This window comes from Convolutriloba macropyga, chromosome 12 (assembly GCF_964194025.1).
Source record: "Convolutriloba macropyga chromosome 12, txConMacr16.3, whole genome shotgun sequence".
NCBI lineage: Eukaryota > Metazoa > Xenacoelomorpha > Acoela > Convolutidae > Convolutriloba > Convolutriloba macropyga.
The window spans coordinates 54,372,698-54,391,772 of record NC_134479.1 but is presented as its reverse complement, the minus strand read 5'-3'; the positions used below and the strand labels follow the sequence as shown (position 1 = coordinate 54,391,772).

The 19,075-nt window shown below is 36.8% G+C and overlaps 2 protein-coding genes across 3 annotated transcripts in view; both read left to right on the top strand.

The window, feature by feature from the left end:
* The window catches only part of LOC142351008 (transcription initiation factor TFIID subunit 8-like), a 158,814-nt gene extending 157,203 nt beyond the window's left edge, over positions 1-1,611 (top strand). The window contains exons 4-5 of the mRNA XM_075403050.1: positions 196-340; positions 1,082-1,611. Of these exons, the coding sequence (XP_075259165.1) occupies positions 196-340; positions 1,082-1,504 (568 nt within the window). The 3' untranslated portion in view covers positions 1,505-1,611. The remainder of the gene's footprint in view (positions 1-195; positions 341-1,081) is intronic.
* A 3,516-nt stretch (positions 1,612-5,127) lies between these two features.
* LOC142350787 (2-oxoisovalerate dehydrogenase subunit alpha, mitochondrial-like) overlaps positions 5,128-19,075 on the top strand; it is a 130,168-nt gene continuing 116,220 nt past the window's right edge. Inside the window, exons 1-7 of one of the 2 annotated variants that reach the window (XM_075402742.1) lie at positions 5,790-6,091; positions 6,808-6,946; positions 7,364-7,509; positions 8,015-8,210; positions 11,748-11,909; positions 12,335-12,482; positions 16,008-16,208. In XM_075402742.1, coding sequence (XP_075258857.1) covers positions 6,041-6,091; positions 6,808-6,946; positions 7,364-7,509; positions 8,015-8,210; positions 11,748-11,909; positions 12,335-12,482; positions 16,008-16,208 — 1,043 coding nt within the window. In that variant the 5' untranslated portion in view covers positions 5,790-6,040. Of the gene's footprint in view, positions 6,092-6,807; positions 6,947-7,363; positions 7,510-8,014; positions 8,211-11,747; positions 11,910-12,334; positions 12,483-16,007; positions 16,209-19,075 lie in introns of both variants that reach the window. The other variant, XM_075402743.1, reaches the window with a different exon arrangement.

The window sequence follows — 19,075 nt, the reverse complement described above, 5'->3', positions numbered from 1 at the left end:
GCCAAATTAAGAGATGAGCCATCAACTGCAATGTTGATTATTAAGGAGGGGATTGATTGCAATTAAGAGGTAATTAAAAGGCATTTTAGTAATTAGTATCCGATATCCCTAAATGTACCGATATACGTAACAACGGACTGTAATGAAAGCTAAATTGCAGTTTGAATGTTCAGTTGTGACGTGAATTTTTTTCAGTGCGGATGTGTATCATTATAAGTACTACCAATCTCGACGATTTGCTAGAGATGTTTACGCCAGACATGGAATGGCCAGCGGTGTTGATCCATCTATTTGTTTCCCAGATAAAAGAGAACTGAAGAAGATGCAGAAGTTATTGCAGGTTATTAATTGAATAATTCAGGAAGCCTGAGATAATTCTGAGAACATGAGATATGTTTGGATAATAGAGAACAATTTGAATTTAATAATTAACTTGGTTATCATAACTACGGTTGCCAACATTAAGAGTTGCAGTGTAATGAATTAAATATCAGCAGTCCATCTCAATTTGAATCCCTACAATTGGCATTTTGCAATTTGCAAATAGACGGTCGCAATTTGTTGTGCATATTAGCTGATCTTTTCAACAATCTCAATCATCTCTCCTCTCTGTCGCAAGAGGGGGGGGGCTGAATATAATTTAACTGAGAAATTTATTGACCAATCAGAGAAGAGCATGAGCTTTTCTTGCTTATGCATAGTATGTTAAAACGAATAGTATGCTTACTAGGTACGGGGGGGGGGGGGGGGGGGGGGGGGGTTGGGAGTTTGAAAAAGAAACAGAAAAGCTTTCTGATCTCTTCATTTAGCAACAGTTTGGATAATTTTGGCCCCAATTATAGCACCACGATATACTTTGGATTATAGCCTTACGAAACTTTCACACACCCCCTTATTACGAAAAAATTTGATGAGGTTGATTAACAGAACAGGATAATTGAGACCTGAAATGTGCGAGCCTTTTTGATGCAGACAACTACGCTTTGAAATGTCGAAGACAGCTTACTTAAGTACTGGTTACTTTTTTAGTAGTTATTTTAAAGAATAATTTTGTAAGTACCTAATTAACGATGCATTTCAGCAAGAACGACCAATCAGTGAAATGCTCGCAGAAATCAAAGCTGAAAGAGCCAAATTTGCAAAGCAGAAATCTGAACGCGATCAGAAACTGAAGTCAACGCTTGACAAAATGCCCGAAATGATACGAGACTGGATGGAAACCGAAAGGAACGAAAGAGAACGAGCCGAATTGTTGAGTCGGAAACGAAACGAGTACTCGGAACGAATCCGACAGCATTACGGAGCTACGGTTGCGCCGCACAGCTCGGAACATAACAGAATTCTTGAGATTTTATTAGAGGAGGATTTGAATCGGCAGAAAGGATTCGATCCGGATGAGAAAAAGAAAAGAAAGTTGGCAAAAAAGAAAGCTAAACAAATGGAAGCGGAAGAGAAGTTGAATTTGTCTAAACATAGTGGAAACAGATCAGAAACGAGGGTTTGAATTCTGGAGAAGTAAGACCTGTTTTGAGTGATTCGGTTGTTAATGATGAGTTAGTAATGGAAGAAAGCAAAGCTTAATCTTTTTTGAATTTACTGCTTTTATTTTGAGCTTGTTGATAATTTTAAAAATTAAGTTAAAAATAAAACCGATTGTGCGCATTCAAAAATTAAGCTAAAATAAAACCGATTGTGAGCGGTAACCCTACATAGCGCGTGTGGCGTAGAGCTTTATATCCACGACTTTTATTCCAGAAGTCTCGGGTTTGAACCATGTCAGAGATATTTGCAGCATAAAAGTTTCTCTAGCTCTGCCCCTCCTAATGGTTTGACTCGCCTGTTGTTCGAGAGCAATTCATCCGAAGTTAGTCTGTTTATGTTTCAGTTTTGAGTCTGTTTGTCTCAATTTTGAAGAAATGAATTGACTGCTTGACTGAAAATTTCTCTAAAACTAAATTGCAGTCATCAGATTTTTGTTTTTTTTTTATTTTTCTGCACCTGCTGTATACTCTGATCTTTCAAGCATGAGTTTTTGTTCTAACTAAGTCTTTTTTCATATTTTATTGAGTTTTTTTTTGTAATAGCCGCCCTCACCAATTTTCTTACATTTTTTGGGTTACTGCACATTCACAAAGTAATTTTATAGTAATATCGCTAAATTTCGAAACCTTTCTCCTGTATTCAGTGGCCAATAAACCTCTCGCAAATTTTTCCGCGGACTTTTAGTTTTCAAAACGGGATAAACAGGTAACGCTCGGCGGGCACTAAGTTGCAATAGAGGCCATCAGCGGGCTTTAGTAGTCTTTAAGGTGCTTAATGTACTGAATGACTTCAATTGACCTTTGCTTAAGCTCCTAGTAATCTTGTGCAAGCTAGAAATGTTCTTTCTAGCTTCGAGGCATATTTTTTGACAATGCAAACTTAATTACTAAAAGTAGTAGTATTTTGCATTTTTTTTAAAGTTCGACCTCTTTCGTCTAGTTTTTTTTAAATCTCTGAGCCAATGAATCCTTTTAAGGGCTTAAGAAGAATCCTTTAAGGCCTAAAATTGGGTTACTGAATACTTTTAAGTGGCAATGGAATGGTTTTCAACATGTTATTATCACCAATTTTCTTACATTTTTTGTGTTACTGCACATTCACAAAGTAATTTTTTAGTAATATCTCTAAATTGCGAAACCTTTCTCCTGTATTCAGTGGCCAGTAAACCTCTCGCAAGAATTCTGCGTGTTTTAATATGTTTATTTAATTGAATCAAATTCAGTCAGCAGCTTAAAAGGTCGTTAATTTTTAGCAACGATTTTATTTCAGTTCACTTCATTTCGCCGCGTTTTCGACATTCTGCATGAAGTTTTTTCGAACTTATCTAGGCTAATTTAATTTAATCTTTCTGCTCAAAGTGATTTTAAGAAACAGGATTATGCATGGAAGTCCATTTATTTTTGCATGACAGTCCAAATAGTTCGCATTTTTAAAATATTTCTGTACAACAATCATTTTTTTATTGTTCTTCTGTTACTTCAATCCCAATAGATGTTATGGGATTCAACGGAGGCTATCTTCCGTCAATCAGCCGGGTTTATTTAGTTTAGTTATTCATTTGATTTAATATACAGGTTTACTTGGTTGATTGAGTCAGTTCTTGAAATCTTAAACTTGGTTCTTTGATGTTCTAGTGTGAAAGTCTACTGAGGTTTTTGCACTTTTTTGTTGTTTGTGTTTAATCGTTATCTTTGTTACCGCTTGACAAAGTTTTGAATTTGAATAATTTAAGATTCAAATTTGATTTAAGATGTTTGTTCTTGATACAGTACGATAAAATGGCTAATTTAAGTTTTTGATTGTTTCCAAAACTGGAATTTATTCCGGCTGTTGGCACTCCGTTCAAATTATTAAATAGGTTTTGGCTAATGTCGTTGTTTTATTGTGATCGTGGCTATGTTCCATTGCAGAAAAAGACATGCATTTCAGATGAAGAAAGCTAAGAGCTTTCAAAATTTGTACATGATTCCACATCTGACTGGTTATAACATATGCAAATGCAGTACTATAAACTCAAACTCTACATTGAGGATGAAATGAATGAAACACAAAACTAGTTTTTCATTCTCCTTCCTCTGTCGTTGCACTAAGTATTCTAGTACTTATAACCAATGAAAAAAGTATTTACCAATCACAAATTTGAAAATGAGCATAGCGTAGATAATATTTGAAAATACCAAAAATGAGTGTAACTTCCAATTGTTTCGGACACTCTAAATTGTTCAGATTTATTCAGTTCTGGAAACCAATAATTCTCAATAATCCCATTTTCCCCCCACTTCCTGCTTTTCTCTCTTTTCGGGAAAAAAGTGCGAAGAAAACCTGATGCTACTTTCTCACTGGGAAAAACCGGTAAATCTAAGATATCGCAAGATTCCTACTGGGAAATGTAGAAAATGTAAGATTTGATAAGATTTTCGGCAATTCCCCTGGGATTTTCGGGAAACGACCCACCGGGCAGTACCGATTTTCTGTTTTTCCTCTGTTTTGTATGCATCGTATGATCGCCTACTTTTAAGCGCAATTGGTATGTTTTATATAGCTCCCAAGTCTGAACCAGAATTTCTCTGGGATAGTTTCTCACGTTTCTTTATTCTTCTTATAATTGCTTTCTGATCATAGTTAAGTTTAGCTTAGTTGAGCATTAATGATCAGACTTATGTTGTTCAATAACTGTTCAATTACGTCATCCAATCGCTGTGTAAATTCACGCCTCTCATTTGGTGAGATTAAAGATGAAATTGCTCATCTCTTATTGGGCGAGTTTAAGTTTTAATACGACATCTCCCCTCTCATTGGGTGAGAACCTAATTTCTGTTTTTTTTTAGATTCAATGTAACTACAATGGAATTGCCTCAAATTGGAAACTTTTGCTCAATATGTGGTTCTCTAGACTTTGTGCCTTTTATTTGCCCACACTGTAAAAAACAATTGTGTGGAGATCATGCCTCTATGCCAAACCACGAGTGCTCAAACCTCGAAGAAAATAATAATTCTTCGCCTTTAAAACCAACAGATTCGGATTTTTTTCAATGTACATTTTGCAATGCAAAAGAAACGGTTGAAATCAAATGTCGGGAATGTGGATTTAGTTTCTGTCTCACTCACAGATATCCAGAAAGTCATTCTTGTAAAGTTTTAGATTTCAGACAAAAACTTCAAAGTTCAAAAAATCAACAAATTTTGTCTTCGAGCGACGTTTCCAGCAAGTCGAAAGCTCCAACGATAGCTGTTAAAAAGCCGAAGAATGCCAAAAACGAAGCATTAGCCAAAAAAGTAGCGTTAATGAAATTGAAACAAATAGCCAAAGGTGATACGAAAGTGGCAATGGAGGAACGGTTTTATTTCAACCTTAAGTTACCGAATCAGAAATTGGTTCACGTTTTCTTCAACAGACGATTACAAATTGGGAGAATTATTGATATGTTGTGTTCTGAGCATTCGATAAAACTGAAAAATGAGAATTCGCAATTATTGTCTTTAGTTCACGAATTGACGGATAGCAAACTTGAGGCTTCAAGCGAATTATTCAAGTTTGATAATTGGAACTGCGGTGATTTTGTTCTGAAATATTTGTGATTTGGTTCGTATTTAGCTTTATTAGATTCTTATAAATTCATATAAATCTTTTCATGCAAACTGTTTCAAAGAATGGAAATTCTGCTTAATTTTAAGGCAGTTTTTGATGTATGAATTGTCTGTCAGGCAATATTGAGGGTGTTGATTTAAAATCTGCATGCCTAAATAACAGCAGGTCTCCTCTATAAGAGTAACTTTTTACAGCCAATCTAAGTTATTAGATAGGCTGGCATTGATCGCAGTTAAAAGAAAAACGGAGCGATGAAGGTGTCTTATAACTAGCGCAGTAAGAACGACAATTTTGTTATTTTCAGATATTACCCCCTTGTTGCGAATAAGGTCTCTATTACGCAATACTTTATTGTTACAAGAATTATCCATGTATGTTCGTGCTATTATAGGAAAAGATTTCCAACCCAACTCTTTAATGATTCAAATTCCTCGTGAAAACTAGTATGAAGCTGTTTGTCAATTTTTGGTCGGTTTTTTATTATGCAATAACTCTCACTGACTTTTTGAGCAAATGCAGACATTCAACCATTGCCGTAAGAAAGGATTGTGATGTTCTTTTAGCCCTTTTTCGAATACTAATTTGATTGGTTACAGGAATTGTTTTAAGAATATATTGTTGTTCAGCTCAAAACTGCATATGACATTTTTGCCTAATTTAGTATTAATGCGAAGGAACGTTGTTTTTTTCTGCCCTTTATAACGTTCCGTTTTTGACGGATCATGAACTCTAAACGGAAGAAAACGAAAGGATTCTCTGATATTGTGCCCATTTACTTCCGAGTTTTTGTTTTTTTGGGAAGCAGCACTAACGTTAAACTTGGTGTATTTGGTATCATGAAAGGACTATACAGACACATTTTTTTTTCAGGCCAGTTTGATTGACTGTCATCAATAACTTGTCGAAGTTATGACGAGTTGCAGTGTGAAAAGATTGACTCGAACTTTCTCAACCTTTCAGGTAAAATATTAGAATTTTATGCTATTTTCTGTTATATTGGTAATTGCTCTCAAGCGCGATGTTTGTTGCAATTATATTAGCCCTGTCGGTCTTTCTATGCAATTTTGCTGCTTGAACGATTTTTTGTCTGACCCATTTGACTTTTCATCCGCAAAAACGGGATAAACAGATAGCGCTCAGCAGGCATTAAGTGCTCTTAGAGCCTTCAAGTAGGCAATTCACAGAATCTGTTTTGGAGACTTATAGGTATGTGCGAAGGATGGTTCTTAAAGTCTGACCCCCCGAACAACCCCCCCCCCCCCCACACACACACACACACACACATTCTCCCCCCCCCCCACACACACACACACAACCTCCTCCTCCCGCCCCCACAACCCCCCCACAGCCCCCTCTCACTTCACCCCCATATCCACCCCTGCACATCGTTCAGGCCGTAAGGGCCCCGTGCAGCCAAACCCCCCCCCCCCCCTCCCACCGTTGCACCCCCACTGTTGTCCCCCATCAGCCCACCGGTGGATACCCACCCGCTGCACTCTCCTTACGCCCTTTCAATTAAGCTAAAGCTAGCCTTACTAAACCGTGGCTAACTTTGACGAAGCCAACCGCTCGCCGGCCGTTTGAGAGCAATTCGCCCGACGTTAATCGGTTATGTTTAATTTCTTTTTAAATTAAATTTGCGTTTTGAATGATAATTGGGTACTGTTTATTTTTAGAACGTCAATCTCCCTGGAAAACTAGCCCAGCGACAACCGTGCTTCAATAGAAATCTCCCAAGACATTTTCCAAGATGCCCTCAAATCAATATTATTTGTAATCGTTTACAATCCAATTCAGCACAGCAATCTAGCGATGGTACGTACCAATTCTTTTAGAGTTAAATTACTTTGATTTGAGTTTCGTAAGCCTGGGGAAGAAAACAAATTATTATGAATTGTATAGCCCAAATAGAGTGAGAATAGTCAATACAGACAATGTTTGATTTTTGAAAGGTGTCTATGAAGTTAATTTGGGATATTTACACTCTACCGGTAGCGGCGGGAGAGGGGTTGGGTGGGTGGGTGGGTGGGGGGGGGGGGGGATGGACAAGATCTCCACTAACTTGGACTCGTCTTTACTTTAATTTGATCTGGCTTTATCTGCATTGATGAGAAACCGTTGGAAGCCGTAAAAAAGCAGTTTATATGTTGTACATCAATCTTTAACAGTGTTTATATGTTGAAGCTTTCAACCTGTTTTTATCATTGTAGTTCTACAAGAACAGGTTTTTAGAAGAGAAGCCAGCGTTTGCCGGAATCAACGACTGCGAGTGGACATATAAATTGGACTTGATTGCGCCCAATTGGGCTAAGAGGATTCCAGTGTATAGAGTGCTAGGAATTGACGGAGACGTCAAAGATGAATCACAAGTGCCAAATGTGAGTTAATTAATTCTTTTTAATAAACAAGAATTTCAGACTGATTCGGATTTCGAAATACTGGACTAAAATTGTTGCGCTAATTTGAGACGTACTGGGGTGGTCGAAATTGTGCAACTCGTCGTCTTAAAAGCGTTTCAAGTGAAATTCGATCGATAACAAGCGAGTATTTTTTGTGGATTATTCTTATAATCTGCGAAAAATGTTGCAGACATGTTTCACCGGAGTATATGTCGCCTAACTATATGGCAATCGGATAATTAGTGTCATTCTTATTAATTGCTCTCGAACGAAGTTTGAAGCAATTACTGTAAACGTGTGTCTTTTAATGCAAAATTTTTGCTTGACCATTTTCTTATAGAACATTCTTTTGTTTGATTTATTTTCTCGCCTAAGTATACAAGAATGAAAATTTTATTTTTGGAGAAGAATTTAGAAAAGCAATCAACCTATAAATTTTTTTCACGGATTTATAACCAAGCGGTTTCTATGTGAATGGTTTTAGCTTTCTGAGGACCAAATAGTGTCAATGTACAAAACTATGGTCACTATTAACCAAATGGACCGTGTCCTTTACGACTCTCAGAGACAGGGTCGAATATCATTTTACATGACCAGTTATGGCGAGGAAGCCACGCATGTTGGAAGTGCAGCTGCTTTGGACATTAATGACGTCATTTATGCCCAGTACAGAGAAGTAGGTTAGTTAGTTAGTTCCTACCACGCAAAAAGTTGATCAAGAAGTTTTATGTGACTTAAATTTGTTTGAAATTAGCAACTATCATTGTCTGAAGAGACCGTCCGTTGGAAGTAATTATTTTTTACTTGTTAAAAAATACTTTCACCAACAGTGCATTTTAGAATACTACGTGTGATTAAGCGGACAGATGTGAGATTAATAAAAACCTGCTTTTCAGTCTGTACTTCAGGTCAAACATAATATATAGCAATTCATTATAATTTAAAGACAGCTCTCTGATTATGGTAAAGATGTAACATCTTTCGACTCAGCTGAATCAAGTTCGAATTTAGAACACCATTTGGTTTCGAAATGTTGTACAGTCTTCAAACACTACTTCACCGAGAATGGTTCAACTCTTTTCCTTCAAGGAATTATTCACTAAACAGTGAGGTTTTTTTGAGCCTAGGGAAAAGTGAAAGTGATTTTGCCGACCCGTCATAATTTTATTTTACCTGTAAGACGGTCTCATGGAGTTAACTAACATCAAAATGTTATTGGTTTTGAAACATCGGCAATTGAAATCTTGGCTGTTTAAGCGTTCTTTGCTTCAATCCAAACTTAGCTGTGAACGGTTAAAGTCTTTCATGAAGCATAAATTGTTTACCCGATTTTCATCAGATAAATGTCTCTCCATTTGTCTCAGCATTTCGGAAACAAATTCTATTGATAAGATGGTTCGTGGCGATTCCCTAATTTGGCGTTAATTAATTGCCGTCGTCAGCCTCGAAGTCTATAATTTTGGCGCTCTTTTTTTACGACTCGAAGTGGAGTAATAGTAGCGAATTTCTTATCGGTGACTTCTATTTTCAAAGGTTGTAATGTCAAATGCTGCACGTGAAAACCAGTGATAAGGGCAATATGCTGCGTAAAAATCAAAAAGTAGAGAGACGTTTTAGAGATTTTGTTCATTCGTTGTTCTGGGAAAGAAAGAAAGAAAGAGAGAGAGAGAGAGAGAGAGAGAGAGAAAGAAAGTTGAGAGAAAAAGTCTTCTGAGCGAGAGATTTTGTCCTATTTTTGAAGTTCGTTGCCGATTTCTTTCTTTTCTGAGTTCTTGTTATAGTTTTTGTTGTTCATTCAATTTTATAAAATTAATATGAGTGTTGTTACTAAAAAAGATATTTGAACATTGTGATTATTTTTGAAACTTGCAGTTTCAAAAATTTTTCTGATATTTTATTAAACTGAATCCGAAAATTCTTAAATTAACTCTTGCTTCAAGTTTTCATAAAAAAACTAATTAGGACGCTTTGCTGGTAAATGCCCCTCGTAGTGTGAAAGTTGAAAAAACGTTGCCTGCTCTCTTGCGCGTTTTATTTATAGCTTGGTTTCATGTTTCAGGGTATAACGTGTGTAAAGTTGTTTTTTGGACTTGCTGATTGATTCTCATTAAAAATTGTATTGTCTTCGAAAACTGACTTTGGTTTTTTTCTAAAAGTAGTTTTCTTCCCAATTGTTTTTGTGATTTTTGTTCTGATTCCGACATGATGAAATTAGAAGGCGGAGCCAATGCCACGAGGACAAACTTAAGAAAAACATTTACGGTAGATTTCTAATCTGCTAGTAGTGTGGTTTTGCTCTGACAAATGCTGAAGATAGGAAACATGAACAATGTGCCGAAATAGGTATCCAGTTTAAACCACTCTCGTTTGAATATCTCGGGGGCTTCTCAGATTTGGTTCGAAGAACTTTGAAACGTATAGCCTTGCTTGCCGATAAACGAAACTTTCAACCAGCTGGTTTATCAATTGCCTACAATCGGTCATCTCAAGGAGTCTCAGTGACTTTAATGAGAGGTTCAGCCACAATGCTGATCGCCAGAGATCCCCTGTTATGAGACTCATTCCTGCGACAACACCCTCAGCCCCACAATGGTTAATTAATTTACAGTCTTGGCTCTCCCAATTTTAGTTGCCCAGTTATTGCTGTGCGCGAATTTGTTTGTCACCCAATGAGTGGAGACAATGCTCATTTCTTCCGTTCAACCCGATTGTGTGGGTTGACGATGACGAAATTTTGAAGACCCGAATCTGGGAACAAAAGGCAAATACTCAATTGCGTGGGCACCATGGTGATTTGTGCGCACAAGGCTGATCGCAAGAAAATTTTCTGAGAATCGAGTGAACGTAGAAATGATTTCAACCATGATTTCCCCAACCAAGCATACCTTAAATTTAATCGATAAAATTGGAAAAAAAATCTGATAGTCGTCTCTCTAAAAGTTAGAATGTAGTCGCTGCTTAAACATGGAAATTTTTACTTATACAAACCGTGAGCATTACTCTTTATATAAGGCGCCTTGCTCACTGTCAAATACAATTGTGGGTAAATTCTCCGCTGTGTATAGAATCAGGGTGGAGTTTGTATTCAAGAAACACTCATCGAGGATATTTTTGTTGAATTGATGAATATACTGTTTCTTCTATGAATCGTGGTAATTTCATCTTTATCATACAATCTTATATAATTTCTTTTTTCCTTATTTTCTCTAATTAATCTCGGAAAATTAATCTCTTTCCAGCAAAGAAAAGAGGGTTCTGAGGGGTCTCGAAGAACGTTTATCAGTTATCTGCGTCCTCAATTATTTTTTAATGCGATCCCGTTTTCGTCTGGCCGATTTAATCTGTCGTCCCAAGGGCTTTGATTTGCTGTTTACTTCAGTTGACGTCATAGTCTCTAAGGGTAATTTTCTCCGAAACTGTTGAAATTGCTTAAATTACGGGTAGAAAGGACAGTTGTAGGAGGCTTGGACCTAATTCTCAAGTTTTTGGACCCTTTCTTACCCTTGAAACTGGTGTCGTTTAGTTTAAGCCAGACATAATCAACGCATGTACCATACCAGTAGCTTGAGAGCAATTCGTCCAACGTCAATCGGTTGTTTAAAACAAGTAAATTTTGTTAATCGGAATTTCCAATTTACGGTAATTTCGATAAACGTAATTCAACATTTTATTCTTGTTTAGTTCAAAATTGGTGTTTTAAATATCATTTGCTTCAATCCAAGCTTAGCCGTATACGGTTGAGTCTTTCATTAAGCATAAACAGTTTTCCCGACTTTCATCAGAAAAATGTCTGCATTTTTCTCAGAATGTCGGAAACATGGTACTATAGTCTGCGCCTTAAAGTAGGAATAATTGAACGCCCCAAAAAGCCAAAAAACATGCAATTGACCATCAGTTTGGTCATTTTAAGGCCAAAAGGCCAAAGTTTTTCCATTTATCGCCATTTCATCTTTTTTATCTACATTTTTTAAAATTGAACTTTGACTTTGGAACTTTGTCCCGCGAGTTTTTGAAACGTTCGCTTATTTCAACTTTGCGGGGCACTGTATGTATATATATGTTTGGTTCATTACAGTTGTCAAAAAAACCCACAGATAATCAATTTGTGAAATTTAATAAAAGACTTAGAACCTCTTGTGTTTATTGTCTAGAATATTAATTGACAAAATTTTCAGAGTAGTTGGAGTTAAGTTCGACATGGTTTTTTTGACGTGTAGGTGTTCTGTTGTGGCGAGGGTTTTCTTTGGAGAGTGCCATGAACCAGTGTTTTGGCAACTCACGCGACCCTGGAAAAGGGAAGCAAATGCCTGTCCACTACGGAGCTCCAGAATTGAACTTTGTGACAATTTCCTCAACATTAGCAACTCAAATGCCCCAAGGTCAGGTTATAAGCAGGTTATTAGCTTTAGAAATTCTGGGCTGTATTAAGCTGCAATTTTCAAAGGGTTCTGACTTTTGGACTATTTTCAAAAGCGTTTTTTTTTGTTCAGTTCTATTGAAGTTAATTCTGATACTATTTTAATCGTCAATACTTGTAGTTGACCAACTACCCTCAAAGAGGAATTTTTTAATTCACGTTTTCAAAAGCGTGCTGGTTGGGTGGTCAAATGTTTGAAATTGATTTTCGGCCGTTTAGGGGAGAAATTGTTGACGTTTAACTTATAAACTATTTAAATAGAATGTTGGACATTTCGGTCACAAATTATCAGTTCCATAGTATCATTAGAAATGATCAAAAAAATGAAAGTTTTGCTTAAAAAAGTGCGGCTTGGCAAAGTTAATATTACAATTATCATATTTGTAGCGGCTGGTCACGCGTATGCTCTCAAACAGAAGACACCTGGCCGAGTAGTGACTTGTTACTTTGGAGAGGGAACAACAAGCGAAGGAGACGCACACGCAGCATTCAACTTTGCATCTACTCTCAAGTGTCCTGTCATATTTTTCTGCAGGTTTGTTATTTGGGATCTTTTCAGTCCCCCCCCCCGCCCCCGCTTAGTGGGTGCATATTATTTGCACCCCCAGACGCACGTGCCATATTTTTACATAATGGTTAACTATGTAATGACTCGTGGGTCATGCAGTGACTAACGGGTCATAACGTAGTTGGGGGGGGGGGCTCTAACAAAAAAGATCCGTCATTCGTTTTTGGAGTACATCTATAATTTGACGTGCTTTAATCCAAGCTAGATCGTTTGAGATCTCGTTTTTCACAAAGCAGATACAAGTCTAACTGGAAGGTAATTGCAGTTCTCATTTTACGAGTACGTTGCGAAAATCAAGTCGCACATTGCTGATGCTGTTGTAGTTTGTGATGAAAATAGGTAGTTTGAACTTTAGCTAGAGCCGTTTATTTAACAGAGCAATCTTGAGTAAATTGACCCGAAAAATCTGGAGTTTTTATAGCTGTGAAGCTGTAAGTTGAGCTTAGATATATTGCGGTAATGTTTGTTTTTACAATTTAAAGAATTTGAATTATTTTGCGGCGTCAGTTTGTTTGTATGTTTGTTTCTTCGTTCGTTTCTTTGTTTGATTGTTACAATTCGATTAATTTGAATTGTATTAGAGCGCTCTCTTTTTTTAGCATCTGTTCACACATTTTGATGATGTTTGAAGTCAAATTGGAGTGATGGTTTCGTTTACGTCGAAACAGGAAGTGGAGCAAAAAAGTGGTTTTGCGACGTTAAGTTTGTTTTTCACTTTAGTTTTCAAGTGGAGTGAGAAAACGGCGTTTGAACAAAAGTTCGCTTTTCGTGTGGTCTTTTTATCACGTGCGTCTATTTGAATTTGATTAATAGCCGCACAGTGATATCTGGGGCTATTATTGGCCTTCTTTGTTTTTTTTTTTTCGTCAAGATTTTTGTTGCGATCATATGACGTCACAACCACTTCAAATCTGTCTTTTGTGCATTCGTTCACGGATTCGTTCACGCAATTTTGTGCATTCGTTCACGCAATTTCGAAATTCAATTGAAGCTGAATTGCGAGTATTTTTCACTCTTAGTGGAGCGAGTTTTTGTTCATTCACGGGAACAAAAAGTTTTTGTTCATTCACGGGGAACAAGTTTTTGGTCACACGTGGCTTACCTCACTCTCAAAAATGACTTCCTCTCTGAAATTGACTTTTCTTAACTTCAATTCAAAGAGGTAAGGTCAAATGAATCTCTCACTCTAATTGAAGATCATTTGAGGGCACCTAAAGGAACGAAGCAGCAAAAAGCTACATTTTCGTAATCAAAATGTAACATCTCAGCTTTAGGAAAAGAATTTTTGTCGTCTGTTTGGTTACTATCTTTTTGAGACTGCAGATCTACAAAGCTATTGCGGCTATTTTTCTGACAATCTGCCAGCTAGTTTTTTGTTTTTTTTTGTGGTCGGATTATTTTAATGGATTTCCCAGTAGTCCTTTTTATTTTCAATATTCCATTTTTAGGTCTCGTTTTTTGTTTAGTCAATGAAAGTTATCTGAATTGTAGGTCAGGACTTGTCCTGCTTTGTTTTTTTCGTCGTCTGACTCTTTTTGTTTGACATTTTTTCACGTAGCAAAGCTGAAAAGAGCACTCTTCGTCACTCATTCATGCCGGCCTTCAACTTTTTCATGTGTGTGACGTCTTTTTTACGCTCATAAGCGTATATTCTTTGCTGAATTGCGTTATAAATGGCTTACATCGCTCTTTAAATGACTTTTTAAGGTCATTTGGGAGGACCTGAGCGTTTCAAGGTCAATAAAGGACAAGTTTTTAATTTTGCTGATGGCTTGTAAAGTCAAGGCTTTTAGAGTAAAAAGGAATACGAATTATAAACTTCAAGCAAAAATTTTGATTTTTCAATTGAATTTCGAAATTTTTAAGTAGTTATGAATTGTATAGCCAACTCGATCAATGCAGTTCAATATTTGCTGCTATCTATATTGTACGATACTTGACTCTATTTAGGAGTTATTCCAGCAATCTGTCGTTTATGTTGATTTTCAAAGTGCTTCGCAGTATACAAGGTTAATCTGAGTTGAGCTATCAGGGAGTGTATTGTTATCCGAATTTATTAGAAATGGTTTTGTTAGAGCCGTAGGCATAACTGGTTTCAAAGTACGTGATTCATAGAAATTGTTTTGGAGACATAAATTCGTGGTGTGAAGGGCGGTTCTTATAGTTTGAACACCCCCACTACATCACCTCACCCCACCAGCCCCCTCCCCTCAATCCCCACCCCCTGCGCATCGTTTCATATGTAGCCCAGTTTGCTCAACCCCACGTGCTGCCACCTCCCGGCCGTGCTCACCCCAGACCCCTTCAATTAAGCTTTAGTTAGGCTCCGTAAACAGTAACTAGCTACTTAACGAAGCCAAACGCTCGCCAGCTGTTTGAGAGCAATTCGCCCAACGTTAGGCATTTATGTTGTTTCCTTTGTCAGCTGAAACTTGAGGCTTTCCCATTATAGCCCCCATGAAATTTTAGCCCCCCCCCCCTCACATGGTTTAATTACCATGATTGGGGGGCTATAGGTTATCTGACCCCTAAGCTGGGAGGGTGGGAGCTATAATGGGAAAGAACCGAAACTTGTTTTACTTGTGTCTTTTTAATGCTTCAATCCAAACATGATTTGGTGTCAATTCGTGTCTTTCATGAAGCATATACAGTTCAGCCGATATTCATCAGAACAAGTCACTTAGTCCTGTTCTCAGCATTTCGGAAACATTTTACCTCTTCAATGCCGGAGAAGCAGAACATCAATAATTAGCTCAAGCCCTAAGGACCGGACCTCCTCTTTATGAAAATGACAACCACTAATAACTCGCATTGATTGACTTACCTTGATAATTCGGAACTGTTTCATTTCGCCCTGTTTTTTATTCAGTATATTGTGTGACAAAACTGATATAAATCTGTTTTTGGACTGATAATGGTTTGTGAAGCATTATAAGAGCAAGAAATAGTTATTACAATTTATATTATGTTCGTTGTTCATGTTCTACTTTGGAGGGGTATGAGATAATTTTTATATTAACAAAAACAAATAGTTTCATCTTGCAATTGAATATATCTTGCAACTCAAATTCAAAATTGCTTCAATCCAAGCACCATCTAATTACAGATCGTGTCTTTCATGAAGCAAAAAGTATTCTATCGATGTTCATCTGAGAAGTCGAATTATCCTTTTCACAGCTTGTCGAAAACACTATCTACTTTAAAATTGCAAAAATTGCGGTTTTTAAATGGCCAGTAAGCCGACAGAATGCGACAGATTACCAGTTTATTTGTCATAGCTCATACAACTCTAACGAGTTTTAAACGGCAGTTATTTGATATGCTTAATTTATGATCTTAACGACTTTTTCTAATGTTTTTTTTTGGTTCTTCTGTTTTTGTTGAAAGCAAAAGGCACACAGGTTTCTAAGTTACGCCAAATACTAGCCAACGAGATTTTGTCATTTTGAATTTCTCATCCTATCCAGCAAATTCGTGTTAACTGTTGTTTAGAAATAACGGCTATGCAATATCAACCCCAACTCGTGACCAGTATGCAGGGGATGGAATAGCATCGAGAGGTATTGGGTACGGGATGCCAGTGATAAGAGTGGATGGAAATGATATATTTGCAGTGTACAATGCAACTGAGGTTGCTAAGCGCACGTGTGTTGCTGAAAATACTCCAGTCTTGATCGAAGCCATGACTTACAGGTTTGTTTTGTGTCGTGGTCTCGAGCACGAGTAACAAGAATTTTATTATTTTAATAATTGAATTCAAAATGGCCTAATTGTACAAAATTTCACAGGTATTTATAATCCGTATCAGTATGAAAATTTACAGATCCGTCTAGATATAGATAAACTGATATGTGTTAATTTACACCTTAGTTGTGAACAAGTTTTTCCCCTTGCCGTATATGGCAAGTACTAGTGCAGTTTTTTGCACTTAACACATTGTTCTCCCTACCTGAGAACATGTCATTGCTATCTACTGGGAGGGTTGGAGAGTTGGTTACTGATCGAGTTTGGTGGTGGGAAGGTCGAATCTATCTCACAAATTTATGGTGTATGTACATTGATAAACTTGTGGTATGAACAAATTTGAATCGACGATTTGGTTCAAATTAGAAGCCATTATTCAATTTCACTTCACCAAACATCAGGTAAGAAAGTTTTCTTTATATATCGAAGTTTTAACTTAAGTTGCTAAGTTCGCTACTTCTCGATATATCACATTTTGGTTGTTTTAAGATAGTTTGAGCTCATTAAATTTTAAACTGTGAAATGGAATAGATACGAAAAGGTGCGATAGATATCAGATTTTTTTCTATTTGTATGCACCCCCCCCCCCCCCCCAAAAAAAAAGTTTTGCACCCCTCAGTTTCAGAGCACGTGTCATTACGTAGTAAATGATGCCACATAATATTTGGATCAATTTGACAAACGGGTACATGACAATAGAAAAAATGTCCAAAATATCCGATGACATTATGCCCAATTTATTCCTTTTGATCTTTTCGTAGTTCTCGGATTACAAATTAGCGGTCGGTGTTATCACCATGTTTTTTATATTTAAGCGAAAGATATAATCCCAGGTTCGGATGTGATAGTTTCATATTAAGTTCCACGGGCCGCTGAGGCATGGAATTGGTCAGCGAGGAATGACGAGATGAGCTAATCTTACGTTAAAAATTGGTAAATATGCTTTAATACACTCTAAATTATGAATAGCCGCCATCATCTACTTCAACGGCTATTATTGAGCTCATTTTTAACTACTCTCGAACGAAGTTTGAAGCAGTTATTGTAAACGTGTCTATTTTACGCAAAATTTTCGCTTGACCGTTTTGACTTTTTAATAGCCGCCCTCATCTTCTCAGCCGGCTATTATAGCGCTCCTATTTTTTTTTACTTCGTCGAATAAAAAAATGTTTCGCTTTACCTCATTTTGCCGCTTTTTCGACATTTTGCGTGAAATCTTTTTGACTTCTCTAGGCTAGTTTCTCTCTTCTCTCATTCTGCTAAAAGTGATTTAGAAAATCAGTTGCTCAGCAAAGCAATTCAAAATGAACAGAGTCAGTATAAAAAATTGAAGTGAGAAGTAGAAACGGGATAAACCCATAAAGCCCAATTTTAGATGGCCGCTATTTGAACGTCGTTCCTATAAGTCTTAGTTACCATCTCTAATGCTCATTGGTATTGATAGTAGCGCCTGTAGCCTCTCTCTAAGAAACAGAAGTACGTTATGTTCAACTACGAAATGCCATTAAAATAAATCGGACTTAAAAAATGTTTTTGTACGAAAGTCTTTTTTTTTCAATATCTTCTATTCTTTCAATCCCAATCATGCTTATTGGAATCAATGGCGGCTATTTTCCGGCAATCTGCCGGGTATGTTTGAGTGATTTTTACATTTTGCTTTGCTTAATCTAAATTTCTCTAATTCACAAGTGTCAGCAGCTCGACTCCAGTGGAGACAGTTCACTACAAACGCTGAAGTAAAAAGTGTGGCAAAATTGGTGTAACTTTTTGGCAAAATTGGTGTAATTTTTTGCTTTCAATTTTATTGGTTGTAGAGGTATACAGTGACCTCTATTGACGTCATTTGAACCCTTAGATAATTTAGTTACTCCCTCAACCCCCTCGTCTGTACCAGGCTGCAATAGATTTGAGCTCCAATTAATCGTTCGAGAGCAATTCTTCCTACGTTAATTGGATATATTTTTTTAAATTTGTTTTGCCTTTCGTTCATTTTTGCTCGTTTGATTTCTAACTTACCTCACTCACTGTTTCAACTGAATGAGATTTAGAATTCATTCAACAAATTTAGACAATAAAGTGAGTGCGGCCAAAGTCATAAGAGCAAATTCAGAACAAAGGATATGAATTAAGTTTAGTCCTAGTGCATTAGGTTATCAAAGTTCATTGGAGCGAATACTAACTGGAATCAATATTTGTTTAATTTCAGAAGCCGAATTCTGAAAATTTTTGTAAATTAATAAAGACTGCATACCAAATTAGAACATTGTGCAAAAACTTCAGCCTGTCAATTTGCATATAAATTGACGTCAGGAGGTAAACGGAGGCCTTTTTCCGTCAATTTGCCGGCTATGATCTCACTTATATTGTTTTGGCTAAATATTTGTTTGTATTGTTTATTCGTAAACACCCAACAGACAAAATGTAAAGTTATGTTTTGCTCTCAACTAATTTTCATCTCAACAATTTTATGGATGTAAAGAATTTTTAATAGCCGCCATCGGCCTCTCATCGGCTATTATTTAGGCGTTCTTTCTTAATTCGCTTTACCTTTTGATTACGTTTTTCGTTTTACATAAGTTACGATTTTCGCGCTTGACTTGCCTCACCCACTGTTTCAACTGAATAGATTTTAAATTCTTTCACGCATTGAATTACGCAATGTGGTGAATACTCTCAAAGGCAGAAGAGCAAAATCAAAAGAAATGGGATCAACATATAAAGCCCGGTCAATAAGTCATAGTGCAGTAGGACATTAAAGTTCTTTAAAGTGATTGTTAGCTGGCATTAGTATTATGCCTAATGACCTTCAGTTTAGA